The sequence below is a fragment of the Neltuma alba genome, unplaced genomic scaffold (assembly GCF_004799145.2).
Source record: "Neltuma alba isolate B1F8T4 unplaced genomic scaffold, ASM479914v2 tig00011794_pilon, whole genome shotgun sequence".
Lineage (NCBI taxonomy): Eukaryota > Viridiplantae > Streptophyta > Magnoliopsida > Fabales > Fabaceae > Neltuma > Neltuma alba.
Window position 1 is genome coordinate 304,496 of NW_021636415.1, and position 12,723 is coordinate 317,218.

The 12,723-nt window shown below is 30.2% G+C and overlaps 1 protein-coding gene across 1 annotated transcript; it reads left to right on the forward strand.

Annotated features, from left to right (window-relative positions):
- Positions 1 to 9,206: 9,206 nt before the first annotated feature.
- Positions 9,207 to 10,040, forward strand: LOC114718045 (ethylene-responsive transcription factor ERF116-like). Its single transcript, XM_028903295.1, has one exon. The coding sequence runs from the start codon at positions 9,207 to 9,209 to the stop codon at positions 10,038 to 10,040; it is 834 nt and encodes a 277-aa protein (XP_028759128.1).
- The last annotated feature ends 2,683 nt before the right edge of the window (positions 10,041 to 12,723 follow it).

The window sequence follows — 12,723 nt, forward strand, 5'->3', positions numbered from 1 at the left end:
AACCAAGCTGATAAAATTGAAACCAACAAGATTGTTGTTCTGAAACAAATGAGAGCCTTTCATCAAAACGTGGTTAGATAAAAAGCTGGCATGGTGCTATCCTATTTTTTAAGGTATTGAAAATCGTGATTAAACCAGTCAAAACAGTCGAAACCATGGATCAATGTTTAGTGGATTGGATTAAACTTGTGTTCAGATTGGTGATAATTGAAAATATATAATTAAAATAAAATATGTGAGAAAAGCACACGTATATAAATATAAAAATGTTTTAATAAAATAATTTTTAAAAATATTTTATTCAATAGAAAATAATATATATAGTACACACTCTAATAAATAATAAAGTAATTGCCTGGATTTTTCCTTTCCTCCTCTTTTAATTAACAAGAATTCACACCCCTCTACAATGCATGATGGGGAGAATTCACTGCCTTCTATTGCATTCATTTTATTCTTTGTAGGTTCTTGAATCTAATTTTTCCAAGCTCACAGTTAATTAATAATTAATAATACAAGGAAAGATTACAAAATAAACTTACTCTCTTATAAATTAAAATAATTAAATTGTCAATACAACATTGTTATGAAGGGAGTGGCAGTCTAACAGAGCAGATTATTGCACAAATGGAGAAGAAAGGAATTTCAAAATATGAAATTCAAATGCAATGCATCAAACCCAAGGAATGAGTCAACATTGGAGCACATGGCTTTATGAATAATAAAAGGTTTAATACAAACTTTCATCCCTTAATTTTGTCTTTATTTTGATTTTAGTCTTTTAAATTTTAAACCATAAATTTTGGTTGCTTAAGTATTTTTATTTAAAATATTGATCCCTATAATTTAATAAAAATTTAGACCATTTTATTTTTTAAAAGAATAAAATTTATAATTTAAAACTTGAGAAATAAAAAATTATATTACTACGTAGGAAGGAGCCCATCAATCACTTGCTTCTGTGAAAAGTAAATGATATTGCCCATCAATCACTTTATATATGCTAAAAATAAAGTGATTGATTGATCGGAGGGAATGTCCAATAGAAGCATTTTATTATACTTTTAAGCTGAGCAATTAAAAAAGAAGTATTTTATTATTTGCCTAATGACAAGTATATCACATGCTAGTCTTAAAGGAGTTAAAAAGACACATAATTTTTCATCTTTTAATATTGATGTTATTTTTAAAACTTGTTTTCTTAAAGTAGGATTGTTAATTGTTTGTAACTTGTAAAAACCTTGTTTGCTATGAATGTCATTTGGTCTTTGTTTAAAAAAAAAGAGTTAAAAAAAAGGGAAATCAACCTGCAACACGCAATGTCAAACTAATTACCATCTCCAGTGATATTGTCTGATCTCCCTCTATCCCTCACACTTGCCTTCAGCTCTCATGAAATCATCTTTTCCTTTTTCTTTCACGCTTTTTTTGCTGAAAAAATTTCTTCACTCCACTTTTGATCATGATTTTACGAGAATTTTCTTCTAAAGTAAGTTATCTTGGCATCTTCTTCTTTATTTTCCTTCTTTTCTTCCTCTCCTTTCTTCTTCTTTTTCCGACATATCGATAACTTTCTTCTTTCTTTCTTGTATTCTTGTGTTTTTTTAGGCTTTTTTAATGTGACTCATAGTAAACCGTCTAAACTAGCGGGTTACAATAGGGTTAGGCGGGTTACGACCGTGTCACACCTGATTATCTCAAGTTAAAATTTTCTTGGCTTAGCTTGTTGTCAAATTGACTGAATGGCTGAGTCATTGGCTTCCAGTTTGACCCCAATGGTTGGTCCGGTTTTCAAATTTCCCATAATACCCATAAAAGAAAAGGAAAGAAAGACATTATAATCGCTGAAATATACAAATCTTAAACTAGTCATTCAAAATGACTTAATTCCTTTGAGCAAACTCATACACATCCATTTCAATAACAGTGTGGAGAGATAAGATAGATGCATAACTACTCAAAGTGCAATATCAAACCTTTTCGAGTAAAGGCCAAATATGAGAATAAAGGTTGGTTATGAGAGCCAAATAAAATAAAAGAAGTATCCGTGTGAGGTTCGACCTAAATGGAAAACGAAAAGCGTAATTTTAAAAAGTTTTATTCAGAGCAATGTTTTAAAAGCCAGACCGGAAGTTAAACCGGAAAGATCAACAAGTCATGGTTCAATCGGTCAGACCGGTGATGTAATAATTAATTTAAAATAATATTATATACATATAATTAATATATATGAAAAATATCAATTATTAAATAATTTATAAATACATTTAAATAATATAAAATTATAGTGAAATCATTAAAAATGGACTAAGACCTTATATATTTAAATTTACGTATGTTTAAAATATTCAATAATATTAGAAATTATTAATTCATTCAAATCAAAACATTGTTTTAAAAGATAGACCAGGCATCAGAACAAAAAGACTAGCAACTCACAATTTTAACATCACAATATATGAATTATTGAAGAATTACTTCATAATAAATTTGAATTATTGAATTATCTAAACCTCTCTCGATCTGATAGGAAGGGAGAAAGTTGAGATTCAGCGGTTCCAAGTGAAGGCATCATCAAAAAATTAAATAAGCAAGACTAGGGCAAGCGATGATGATTATTGTTGTCTTTGATGATGTTTTTGATGGTTGGATGAATTATTTTTGGATGTAATCTCAAAAAATAAAGTGACATGCTGTCAAAATTCCCAAAAAATTAGAAAAGATTATTTAAGATTAAATCAGTGTTAAGTTGTTTAATGGTAGAAATACAGTGGTTGGTGGGATGAAAAGTTGAAAAAAAAAATCATTTTTGTTCCCCTCAGAATGTGTCGCGGCCAAAACCAGAGGCATGGGATGGAGTGATTCCGCTAAATTGGAGTTCAAAAATAAATTCTACGTGCAAAAATCATGAGGCACAACACGTGGGATTAATTTTACAACAAGTGGGTGAAAAAGTCCAAGGAGGTTTAATTCTTAACACCCTAATATCTGTTCCGTGAAATGGTTTGTGATGTGCAACGTGCCATGTGGATATGTAGGTTTTGGTATTTGCAAAGGAACTACTACCTCCTGAACTTATTATAAGTTAGTTGACTAATCAGAGTAGATTAAAAAAATTAGTTAAATTAATTATTTGTAATAAATATGTGTTGTGTTTCTTAAAATATCTTTATTAATCATGTATATTAGCTAGAACTGCATTTAATGAAATCTTTATCATATGCTACTACAAGGACTATCTTAAAAAATGGGTAAATATAAGATATAAAGTAAATTGGAATCTTATATTTAGAACTAAATTGAATATTAAACTAACTCTTATATTAAAAACTGAAAGTAATATTTGTAGGTTAACACTATGTTGATTGTTATGTATGTTTCATTGTCATGACTTTTGAGTTAAAATTTATCCCTCAATTCTTTTTCCTGTATCAATTCGAGCGGGTGTGATTTAATGGATCCATCAATTCTTGTGAGTCACGTTTTTCCCTTTGGAGTAATTATCCTGTGATGATGCTTTTGTGATTAAAACACTAACCCATCACAAATTAGAATTTGTAGCTTAGGATCAATTTAGATCATTACTTCCACGAAACAAGTTGTGGGTGTATGAATTTATAATGACAAGTTGTGGGTTATTTTATGTACGAATTTAAGTAATGAAAAAATTGCAATGGAATAAACCTAAACTAAAATAATGCAAAACATTAAATCTAAATGTAATAAAATTAACTAAGATATAATGTGCAAATGCTTTAAAATCTATGTGAAAATAAATTTAAACTAAATGAATGCAAATGAAGTTTGGAGGGTTCTAGAAAAAAATTAAAAATTAAAATGCTAAGTGAACAAAATTAACTAAATTGCAAAGAAAATTATAAAGGAAAAATAAGAGGTTTCCTTCAAGGGAATAATTAGACCAAAGAGAAATGAGAAAAGATTGGAATTAACAGGTTTAATTACCTATATGAAACATGAAAAACCTTCAAGTTTAATAACAAATAAACTACAAAAGAACTCATAACTGTAAAAGGCTATTTAATTAAACCCATTAAAATCGATGACAATTAATTCAAATTGATAGATCCTAAAAATTATGCTTAGAAATATTTAATTAAATAATCAGACAACCCAAGTTTGCAATTTAAACCAAATCTGCAATTTAAAACACATTAATGATTCAACCAATAATGAAAACTCAATTATAAGCTTAATTAATAATGCAAGGGTTTGTAAACATAAATTCTAGCAAATATCAATCCAATTTAAGAATAAAAGCATTGACAATCTAAAACTAAATTGTCTTCAATAATGCAACTCAAAATTACTTAGAACTAAATGATCTCAAGCTATTAAATTAAAATAGTAAATGGAAAATCACTTCTTTTTAGTCTTCAATTGTCAACCCAAAGCTATAGTTTCCTCCATATTCTTCTCAAGTTGTCTCCCAAGCAGGACTAGTTTTGGTACTCCTCACAATGATGAGTATCATGATACTCACTACTGTGGTAAAATCTGTACTATTCAAACACAGTTTTAATGGTCTAAATTTAAAATTTTTAACAAATAATTTTCAAACAAAAAATTATTTTTTAGAAACTTACATTTAATAGATTATATTTATTTTGGATTATGTGCCTATTAAAGAAAAATATTTAAAAAACAAGAAAAAAAATTAAATTTCGGTCGTCTATATTAAATTTGAGCAGTTGAGATTAGTCATCATTGCAATGAAAAGCGAAACTAGTTCCCTCTCAAACAAGCACAAGCTTCCATGAAACTCTCCTCTTCAATCTCTTCAATGCAAGGCACGGTCATGGTGATTGTGAATGGAGCATAAAGATGTGTTGATAGAGCCCCTTTTTGTACAAAAAGGAGTTCAAGTACAAATTCCGGGATGTATCGATGGCAAAGAAATTGCATATGGATCCTCCCAGATTTGGGTGGTGATCGTGCTCATTGGTCCAGCTCAACATACGATCGAGCCTAAAGCCCCTTCTTATTTTTTAAAGTATTCATATCCCCTTTTAACACCTTACTAATATGTGATCCTAGAACATACATGATTCCTTTATCATAATAATCTGAACCCAGGCTGCAATCTTTGTTATTTGCTCCTCTTTTGGATCAAAATCCTCCTCCCACGGTTGTACTACTAGGTAGTGATCGTAGATAAGCTAGAGTTGCCCGACATTGATTGTCTCAATGTCTCAATCTCTCTCTGTTCTTCACCCAAAGTTGCTGAAGTTTTGACTCTAGATACTCAACAATAATCATGCGCCCTAATAGTTTAATTAACTATAAGGACATTATATTCTTCCAGCGTTTAGCTAACCTTTTCCTTCTCTTTCGGAGGTATGTCAACATTTGGACTCTTCTTAGTCATCCCCACATGGATCCGCCAGTTCCACCGATCTCCACCCACCAAATAAATAAATTATGAGTATAGGAACTATTCTTCCGATCCTAAATATAAAACTTTTATATACACTATATAAGGGTCTTATATTTAGGATCAGAGGAGTATAACATATATATTTAATTGAGAAAATTATGGAGATCCAATAGAAAAAATCTATGAGGACCTAACTGAAAATAAAGTGAAATTATGATAGGTTTAATATTTTTGTTATTCTTTAAAATTTCATGGCATTTTAGTACATTTTTCTTGAGTTTCATATGCTTTAGCATACTCACACACACACAAACACATGTAAAAACATGTGAGCTTCCTCACAGGACAGGGAGAATTCCATGCCGCTGGATTCAAGAGTCTTTGAAAGCTAATGGACCACTTGAATGAACGATGAAAAGCAAATAATTGGGTCTAACATAAGAGAATTAAAAATAAGTCAAATTATATTTTAAAATTTTATGAGGAGATAGACTTGTTGATATCATCATCAAACCCACAAGAACATTATTTGTGGAACCCTACATCCGATAATGGACAATGCTTTTGGACTTTTAAAATCAGTTTACCTTTAGGGGAACATGAAGCCACATTGTACTCATAATGAACCTATATTTGAAATTTTTATTCCAATTTTTCACACATATCTAAAAATAAGTAGAGTTTGTATTTTCCTTTAAATTTGAACCTGAGAATTCAATTTAAACAGCTCATTTTTTTAATCTTTATTATATATTATAATTTTTAAATGAAATTTTTATCTAAAAACTTAAGAATAAAATAGTCTTAACTATTTCTAAATGGAATATAAGATCTAGATACAACTCTTAATGATGCGCATAGATCCAAGGGCCTTGCTGATCTCTCCTTCAACTAATATGATTCCTTCTATAATCTCTCTAATAATGGAATACTAGATTAATCAATCCCTCGATAAAGGTATATTCTTGCTTATTATGAATTTATTTAATTTTTTATTTGGTCTTTATAATTTAATAATTTTGATTAAATTTCCATAATCTGTAAAATTTTAATGTCCTATTGTGAAAATCGTTCAGACTACTTTTTTTCCATATAGTTGATCTGACATTATATAATAATATCTTTATACTCTGATTATGTGCATATTATTATTATTATTATTATTATTATTATTATTATTATTATTATTATTATTATTAAGATGGTAAAAGAGAACTAAGCTCAATTGTTATATTTGGTAGTTTTTCTGCCCTGCATATGTGCTAAAATATTTTCAAATCTATTCTTATAATAAAAGGGACTAGCCTGAATTTTTATGGCCATAAAATTTAACTACAATTTTAAAAATAAAAAATTAAGTAAAAGTTATAGGAGGCAAAAGTATGATTTTTTTTTCAAAAAAAAAAACTAGCTCAAGTGGTTAAGCTATTGCAGATGAAATACATATAGAGATATATATTATTTATTTCATTGTTATAAAAATATTTATTTTATTATGTCAATGTTATTACATGATAGTACTTGTCTTTGAATTATTTTAATGATTAAAAAATTAACCCGTAAAAAAAATTATTAAAGAATCACAACTAATTTTTTATTTATAAAGTTAATTTTTGTTTTGCATTCCATTGTTATTTGGTTGTTGGCAGCACCACATAGCTTTGCACATGCGTCATGTGTCGTTAGAAAAAATCCACTTAATTAGCAAACAAATGTCTCCCTTCCCAAACTTCTAAGAATGAAACACTGAGCATCTTATAATATAAACTATGTATAAAGGCCATACTTAGGTGATTGAGCTCAACGTCCTCAAAATTAAGACAAAATAATTATCCAATAAAAAACAAAATTATTATGCTTATTCCCTAATTGCAACGGTTCAATATCAATAAAATTGGAGGTTGGAAGAATATGAAGACAGAAGAAACGACGGCGTATGGGGGAAGTGGGCCACACAAATCATTCTCTATCAACAACTGCTAAGTTCCAACACGTCAATGCAATGGAAAAAGGTATAAAAACTAGGCTTTCAAGCATTAATTTTAAAATTAATTATGATAATTATTTTTATTTATGTTCCACAAAACGACAAAATTTTAACCGCCCGTTCTTTCGTATTTCTCCATAATACTTTGTTTTTTCTTCCCTGACTTTTATGGTATCTCCAAGAGAATTTTCAAAGTTGATTTTAGGTATAAAGTTCAACTATGTGAACGATAAATCAATTCTGATATTAGTACGAATTTATAATATATATATATATAGAGAGAGAGAGAGAGAGAGTAAGCTATAATATTGAGTCGTCAATTATATATCCATTTCATTGAGTGAATTTTAGTTCAGACCACCTGTGTTTCTTCGATAAAAATGGAAACATGACTTTTTTTTTGTTGATATTTAATTGAATTGTCTCTTTTTAATATATATGTGAAACAAAATGAACACAAAAACTCTTGGAAGGTAAAAATTGTTTAAAAATACATAATTTTTGTAACATAAAAATTAAATCAAGCCTCAATATTAATCTTTTGCCTCTACAACCAGCAAAAGTTGCAGAATAAAGTTACTTATTAACTAACCTTTTGTTTTTGCCTCAACATATATAACCCCATCGATCTTTGGGGTTTGACTTATTTTAAGTCAACTTTATGAACAAGTACAAACACATATCCCCATTTAGCAGGCATGCATATGTATTTTAATTAAATTTTTTCCCAGTTTTTGGAGGATCTTGTGGCAAGTTACGCTGGGATCGGTTCAAGTTGGATTTTAGTAAATCTTGACCGTCTTATAAAGTTACTAAAGAGAGAAAAATATTTGACTCGGTTATACATATATGTAAAGCTTGCTATAGGGTTCATCATATCATTGATTAACAAAGCGACAAAACTTGAAGATATCTACCAACTTATTTTTGTTACCATGTAAATGGCTCTTGTTCCTTGATCATCTATCTACAATTGAAGTTGAAAATTTTAATCCATAGGGGGTCTTGTAGAATATCTTAAAGTCATGGTTAGGAATAGAATAGTCAAGTAAAAGGGATTCAATATTTCTTAAATATTTTGGCCAAAAAAATATTTCTTAAATAAAATTGTGGTTAAATTTCAACCTTATAAATGAAACAAATGCAAAGAAATTATCTTCACAAAAAATTTTAAATTTGATTTGACATCCAAGATATCATATAGTTACAATAACAAGAAATCTTATCTCATCCATTAGATCAGGCTAGCTACATGGATCACACACTACCACTGTCTTGTGTCAAAATCTTTACATAAATTGTTAACTGAAAAGTCATATTTAATAAGTTCGTGATATTTTTTTAATTTTTCTTTACTCTTTTTAAAAGATTAAATATTATCTGATCTATCATTCTTATCAACTCCTACCGGTCATGTTAAAAAAATTATAGTCATGTTCAACGTTAGGAAATAGATTTGGAACAACCTAAAGCTTGTTAGCAGCCTATAGGTCATGAACCTTCTGACCCTTTGTTATTTGTACACTTACGAGTGGTGGAGTTTTCATAGATCAAAATTCTCATGCATGATTACAAAATGCCAAGATCAGCGACTTGCAAGTTGGATGTATCCATATATTATTATAACACTTTCGATAACACGAAGAAAACTACAAACTGATATGTGTAAATAAAATGAGATAGACTTCACAAGCTTGCGTACCAAACCCTAACACCTATATATATACTGCGATATTATCACTTATGCCCATCTCTTCCCTCTCTCTCTATCTACCTGTAAAAAAACATATATTTTCACATTTTCTCTCTCATTACCACGTTATTATGGCAGGAGCTGAATCAAACAGGCCCATCACAAAGATCAGAAGGTTCATAGGGGTCAGGCAAAGGCCTTCAGGAAGGTGGGTGGCTGAGATCAAAGACTCATCTCAACACGTGAGGCTATGGCTGGGGACCTATGACACCCCGGAGGAAGCGGCTCGGGCTTATGATGAAGCGGCTCGGACCCTGCGTGGCGAAAACGCCCGAACCAACTTCGCACTGCCAGCTAGCCAATCAGCCACGGGTGATCAATCTGGGTCCGAGGCCAAGCATGGGATAAATTTTTCTTCTTTGAAAGCTAAGCTGAGCAAGAATCTTCAGAGTATAATGACCAGATCAGGAAGCGAAACGACGTCGTTCAAAAGTAGAGTGAGTGACCATATCACTTTTGCTAGCATATTTCATCACAAGAGGAGTTTCCTGCCGTACCAAATCTCTTCACTTGGTACAATGAAGAACATGGATTGTATGGTTCAGCCTAGTATTATAGTACCTCCTGCTAAAACTGATAACGATCAGCCTTGCGGTTCTTGGGAAAATTCCTGTGCCTCTGATTGTGGCTGCTCCAATCATGGGGTTGGGCTCCGGCAAACTGCAACGGACTCTGCAGTGTCGGACGGGTCGGATTCTGGGGAGGTTATTAGTACTTTGGGGGATCAAGGGTTTATGGAGCAAGTGATGGGGTGGATCAATAGCAGCCCTGAGGAAGGTTCAAGGAGTAAGAGGCTTAAGGTGTCATCTTCAGTATTTGTGCCTCCAACTTTTAGTGGGTCTCCAAGTTGTGTTAGTGGTAGTTGTGGCTCTCCTTGTTATGGTTATGGTTCTCCATATGTATGAGAGAATTTAGGTCAGATTTTTCATCCGTATATCTTTAAATAATAGAAAGCTGGCCTATTGATAAGCTATAAATGGCTTGTTTTAGATATCTTGTAAAGTATGAGTTTACATTGAAGATGGGAAGCTTATTATTCAACAAGTTTAAGCTCATGAGATAAGATGAGGAATTCATAACTTTGACCAGAGCATGTATATATATGCAGAGGAGGAATTTGACTATGCTTGTGGCAGTTTTAATATAAATATGGAAGTTTTGGTAATAATAAGGGTATTTTACTCCTTTAATTTCACACAAAGTTCTATTTTGGTATATTAATCTCATAAAGTGTATTTTCAATCTTTTAATTTTGAGTTAACAAAAATGTTAACACTGAAATTTTAAATATTGACAAAACATTTCAAAAATCTGACATATTTAATTTAATTTTTAAAATATAGTAATGATTGTTTGAAAAACCATTATTAGAGGATTGAAAAGATACATCATAAAATTAAAAGATCAAATTGAGACCTTGTATGAAATTAGGGTTAGAGTATACGTTTGCCTTACATTAAAAGGGACGCAGTGCGATAGGCCTGATTCTTCTGTGAAACCCTTCTTCTTGTCATTTTTGGCATTTAATTTCTGGTTTTAGGAAGCCTAATTGTTTGCAATTAATAGGGCGTCATTGTCATTGAGTTTCCAACTTATATAATACTACCTTTAGGCCATGTTTGATAGGAGGGATTGATTTTGATGGAATGGGAATGGTAATAGGATTGGGAATGGCAATAGTAATGGGATTGGGAATGGGTTTTTATTTTATGTTTGGTAGGAGTTAATGTGTGGAAGGAATACATGTATTTATTTTATTTATAATAAGATATATAAAATTAAAAGACTATAATACCCCTCGGTATCTTAGAGCTTAGGACTCCAACCTTATACACTCCTCTTCTAATAAAAAGGAAACCGCCTAATCATATATATTGTTTTAAAAATAAATACATTAAATTTTTACTCATTTTACAATAATAAATAAATAAATAATAGATTAAAGAAATGGCTTCCTATCGTATCCCAACAAATTTATATGCAAAAAAAAGTAATAAAAAAAGTCAATGCTTCCTTAAAATTTATCCCGATAAATTATTAATAATTTCTTAAAATTATAAAATTTTTATTAGAAAAAGTTATCACTAGGTCCTTAAAATTATAATTTTCTTAAAATTTAGTAATGTGTTTTGAAATTAATAATATGCAAGATCAAAAGATAAGAAGCAAATGACAGTTTTTACTATAATTTTCTGTAATATAAGTTCAAGTAAGATAATCCATATCTCACTTCAAACAGTTATCAAAATATTTCTATCTGAAACAAAATATTTCAAGTCCATAACAAAATATTCCTGTCTGAAATAAAATATTTCAAGCCTGTAACAAAATATATATTTCGTCTTAGCATTATTGTAATATAGGTATTTGTGTCTTTTATGTGTTTTAGTCCCAGGATTCAAACGCATTACCAGGGGGAAAGGTGGGATTGTATAATCCCACCAATGTGGCATTGCTCAATCCTGGTAATCTTTAATCCCTCCTACCAAACATGACAAAATCACTCAATCCCCCCTCCAATCCCATGCCCTCCCCCTCAATCCCTCCTACCAAACGTGGCCTTAGTTCTTAACATAAATTTTTTAAATTATAAACTAGACATTATATTAAGAACTAGAGGTAGTAGATACCACGTGTCTTTACAAGCTAGTTGAGATGTGGAGGCATACTAAAAATGAAATTTAAGGAAGTTTTAGACAAGGATCTATAAATGAATAATATATCAGTAGGAGGGTTAATTATTGTTGTAGTTTTTTATTACGTGACCTATGGATCTGATCTCGTTTAGTCGAATACTGTTTTATTGTTGCTATTGTTGTTGTTAGCAACGATCTACTGAGAGAAAAATACATATTTTGCCCCTGAAATTTACTCTCTCTCTCTTTTTGGGTCAACCCCTGAAATTTACTTGATTTTGGTAATTTTGTTAATCTCCACTCTCTTCTATAATGAGTCAAATGTCACTAAATTTAAGGAATCCTCTTGATGTATCTGTTTTATATCTATAAAATATCTGCATTTATACTTGAATTTGAGCTAAAATATGATTATTACTTTCTACACTATTCCTCTGCTCATTAATATAAGACCTATTTAAGTAATTTGATTAGATTAAGAAAGTTAGGTAAATTAGTTAATTATAAGAAATGTGACACATTTTTCCTAAAATATCATAATCATCTTTCTTAATACTCTCTTTTTCTCTTCTACTTGATTATGGTTGAGGGAGTATCGCTAAGGGTAATTTAGAAAAAATTGATAAATATGAGAGATCTTATATTTAGAACCAAACCAATTCAACAATTAGGTCTTATATTAAGGATCAGAGGAGTATTATAGAAAAATGAAGTTGTAGCATTTATATTTGTTGAAGTTTGTAATGTTTCAAAAACGCTACATACTTTGCTATGCTTTAAAAATAAGATGTAGAACTTTGTGAAGCGCTGCAGCATGATATAATTTATATATATATATATATATATATATATATATGCATTGGAATCGCAATAGCAAATCTATTTTTTGAAAAAAAAAATATAAACATGTTGTACAATCTTCACGAGAAAGTGCTGCAAAACATGTTTTTTA